This window comes from Ipomoea nil, unplaced genomic scaffold (assembly GCF_001879475.1).
Source record: "Ipomoea nil cultivar Tokyo-kokei standard unplaced genomic scaffold, Asagao_1.1 scaffold2845, whole genome shotgun sequence".
NCBI classification, from domain to species: domain Eukaryota; kingdom Viridiplantae; phylum Streptophyta; class Magnoliopsida; order Solanales; family Convolvulaceae; genus Ipomoea; species Ipomoea nil.
The window spans coordinates 8,553,267-8,557,776 of NW_017619273.1; the positions used below are offsets into that span (position 1 = coordinate 8,553,267).

The following is a 4,510-nucleotide window of genomic DNA, read 5'->3' on the forward strand; positions in this document are numbered from 1 at the left end:
TTATTATTGCCCCAAAATCTATTCTTTATACTTTCCTAACCATCAGTATTATATTTTGATGACAATATGCTGGATTTGACTCACCAAGTCACTACCCAACAATCCAATCCCCTCCCAACATCTGCCAACCTCAAATGTACAATGACATGCAAAACATTCAAAAGCATGACATACTCTGATACCAGTTATCCGATCAAACACTTATTATTACGCCAAAAACTATAACTAATAGTAAATTTGTAATTTTATTTCTTTATACTTGTAGTCAGTCAAGTTTCAATGGCGGGAAGCTGCAGCCCAACAAACTTAGACAGAAATGAACAACAATCCAATGAAGATAATGTTATTGAAGCAAAAGAGTAACAAATCTCTAGACTTCCCCAGAACTAACATACCTCTTATTCTCTAGCTACCAAAAACATGTTTCTTAACTCTTCATTCCCAGAACATTCATCCTTTTTATATGTATATATATTAGCAGAATATACTAACGTTGTTGTGTTGTGGCTTGAAGATTTACTTTACTGGTATTTGTGACGTCGTCCTAAACGGAGTTCCAAATCCACCTCAGTATCCTCCTCGTCAGATTCTTCCTTTCTCCCTTCATCCTCGTCGTCTTCCACGTTTGAAGGACCCACTCTCAGGCTAAGATCATTAGCACCCATGAAATCTCCGTACCTCCTCGTATGATGATAATAAACTTGTTGGTAGCTAGGGTTTGACGGCGGCGAGTAATTAAACTGGTGGTAACTTACATGCGGCGCCGCCCTTGTATCTGAATAAGAATAACAGTGGTGTTGCTGCTTTGTTGAATGAGATTGTTCTTGATGATGATGATGATGATGAGAGATGTTGTTCTGCTTATTGGCGGCCTTCAACCTGTCCTTTCTATGAATGTTCATGTGGCCGCCGAGAGCCTGAGGGTTAGTGAAGCCTCGCTTGCAGAAAGCGCACTCGTACGGCAGGCCGACACCCAGGTTGTCTTCCGGCCGGTGGTCGGAATCCTCGCTCGACGACGTGTCGGAGGTGTTGCCGGCGTACTTGTCGACTTCCATGTTGAGATGCTGCAGCCTGCGGCGCTCCTACAAGGAATGGAGTGGATATAATTTCTAGGTTGAATTGGCCATAGGATAAAAACAAGACATTTTAACACTTTGTCAATGTACTTTTTTAGTATGTCAGACCAACTCATGATTATGCCATCAACTCTTCAAAGTTGTTTGAGAGGTTTATGTTTGGGAAAAATCCCACAATGAAAATCATAACCACGGAACACCACCAACTAAATATTCCACTATAAAGTTTTAGGTTACCACACAAAAAAAATTCAAATACACTAATTCTAGACCAAAATTTCTATTATGTTCAACAGGCCTAAAAAAGTTATCCAAAGATGCATGGAACAAATAAACTGACATCTCAAAAGTATTTGATTAAAAATACATGGCAAACCCACAACAAAAACTAAGCAAAATAATCTTCACTGTTGTCTGCATACGTCGAAGAAGAAGGTGGGGAAAGAACAATTATTTCACCCACACCAACTGCCTCCCTCCGTGTGTCTGGTGTCCAAGTCATTCCATCCATAATCCCTCCATATATATATATATATATATATATATATATATATATATATATATATATTGGTGAAGAGAAACAAGAAAAAGGAAAATTGAGTTCCTTTTCCCATTGGAAACTGCCTCCTCATCAACATTCCATAATTCCTAATAACTAACATAACATATATGTATATATAAATAGGAATGAAATAAAAAGGAAGTTTGTTTCCCTTTTACAATTTAGGCAAAAACACTACTGCCGCCTCCAATTTCCTTTCTACCTTCATAATCCCTAAATTTTATTATTATTATTAATTATTAATATAATAATAATAATAATTAGGGCTTGAGTAGAGGTTCAACAAAAATATATCTACAAATATATATATATATATATATATATATATATATATATATATATATATATATATATATATATATATATATATATATATATATACATCTACATCTACATCTACAATACATATACAATTCTAATAAGAGTCAATAATGTTAGGCCTTAACTGGAACAAAAAATGTCAGCCCTTTTGTTTCTTAAAATGAATGGTTCATATTATACTATTGTTTCTTAAAATGAATGGTTCATATTATTTTTGTTTTAGTATTTTTTTATTGATTTTTCTTATTTACCCTCTATTATATTATTTTCTTTCCTTAAATAACCTAAATTCCGTTAGCATAAACTTTAGTAACGAAATATTCCGTTAAGTATTTATTATTTTAAACTTACACATTAATTTCTATAAGAAAAGTCTTAGTTTCGAACCACATCCCAATTAGAGTTGGCATAATTGTTAAACATATACTACGAATATGTTAAAATATATTTAAAATATCTACTATATCTACTATCTATCTCTATTATACTAATAAGAGCCTAAGAGAGTTAGGCCTATAATGGGTAGAAAAAATGGCGGTCACAGATTTTAATCAAATGTATGGCTCAGATTGATTAAAAGATTTATCAGATTTAAATTTCACACTAAAATTTCCTAAAATACCCACACATCGTTACTAATTCCGTTAAAATTTTAAGAATTGTCGTTAGTTCACCGTTAACTTACTCATTGATTTCAATAAAAAAAGGTCTTAGGTTCGAACCTCATCTTAATCAAAGTTGGCATAATTAGTACTCTATTTTACTCTTATTAAATTATATAAATAATAATTTAGTAGTTACAACGAAAAATAATACATATGCATTTCTTTAATTTAGAATTATGTGTCCACAATGTCTTTATTCAAAAAAAAAAATTATTCATTATCAATAAATTAAATAAGAGAAATAATTTTATTAGTTATATTGTCTTTATTTTTCTTCAATATAAAAATTCTTTATATTCAAATTTATTAATTGATTATATTCGCTACATTATCCTTACAATGTCTTTATTCAGTGAAAAAAAATTATTAATTATCAATAAATTAATTAAAAGAAATATTTTCATTAGTTATATTGTTTTTATTTTTCTCAAATGTAAAAATTTTTACATTCAAATTCATCAATTGATTATATTCACTACGTTATCTATTATCTTTTTTGTGCACTATTTTTCTAATTAAATATCAAAGTTATAATACAAAATAATGCTATATATTTATTTACGAAGTATTTTATTAATACCATGAAAAAATTAAAAAAAAAATATAATTAATAAAGCCAACCATATTAACTACTTGAGAGATTTTGTGACAAAGAGAGTATTCAAATCACACAACAAATTGAAGTGAGAACTACCTCGCAATGTCCTTGTTTGACAATCAGCAGTTAGCGGTTAGCGTTAGCGGATTTGACCAGCGAATTTATTTAATTATTAACATTGGGTAGAAAAAATGACCGCACAAATTATTAAATCAAATGAATGGTTCATATTGTTCAGGTTTTAATTTTTTTCTTTTAAGATTTTATAATTTATCCTTAATTATATGATTATCCATTTAACTTTTCCGTTAATTCACCGTTAGTCTAATTCTAATATTAAAGTCGAATATAGAATTATAACTACACCATTAATCTAATTCTAATATTAAAGTCTTAATAGAACTTAACCACAAATCCTAATGTCGGAATCTCCTCAAACAATATTAGTATATATTTAATATTTTATGCCCTAATTTTTATTTGTTTTCCCTTATGTCCCGTATTTGGTTTCAACCATACCTATACAATTATTTTATTGACAATTATAATCAATCTTGATTATATTATCTTGCATTTGTAAACTTAGAATTATCTATTTAACCCGCACGGGCTTAGCTCAATGATTTAGTGGGTAGTATTTGGGAGAAGAGACCAAGGTTTGAACCTCGGCAGCGGCAGTGCGGGAATTATGTCCAAAGTGGGCAGATTCCTTGTGCGTATCAGCATTTGGCCCTGTCTGCTGAACCATTGAGTCACCGTGATTTACAACTTCCCACAATGCTCTGTCGGGTCGGAGTTCTATGCATGAACAATTTCAATATAATCCTGCCTTAATATACTTTAAAGTACTTATTTAAAAAAAATACATTGGGCATTATCCCAATCGCGCAATGCGCGTAAAAAACCAGTATATAATATAAAATTTAACATAAACTTTGTTCAAATAATTAGTCTGACTAAATACATAATATTCAAAGTTAAGCATCAAAGATTATAAATCAAGAACTTTAAAAATCATTTGATCAGAAAAAAACTTAATATTCTTTTGATTATTTAGATCAGAAAAAAACTTAATATTTCAATTATACTTTTGCATTAATATTTTTTGTATATATTTTTTTTTAAAAAAAAATCAATGATTGCATTATTGTTGATGAAAAGTATATACGCCACTTTATTACTCTTATTAAACTAAAAAATAAAGTAGTAGCTACAACAAAAAATAATACATATGCATTTAATTAATTTAGAATTAGAAGTCTATAATGCCTTTATTTTAAAAAATATA

At 29.9% G+C, this 4,510-nt stretch overlaps 1 protein-coding gene across 1 annotated transcript; it reads right to left on the reverse strand.

Annotated features, from left to right (window-relative positions):
* Positions 1 to 521: 521 nt before the first annotated feature.
* LOC109159936 (transcriptional regulator SUPERMAN-like) lies at positions 522 to 1,055 on the reverse strand. The gene has a single exon (XM_019308050.1). It carries the CDS (start codon positions 1,053 to 1,055, stop codon positions 522 to 524), a length of 534 nt encoding a protein of 177 aa, XP_019163595.1.
* Between the last annotated feature and the right edge of the window lie 3,455 nt (positions 1,056 to 4,510).

Coding starts and splice junctions, on each gene's coding strand:
- LOC109159936 (XM_019308050.1), bottom strand. CDS start 1,055: ATGGAAGTCGACAAGTACGCCGGCAACACCTCCGACACGTCGTCGAGC.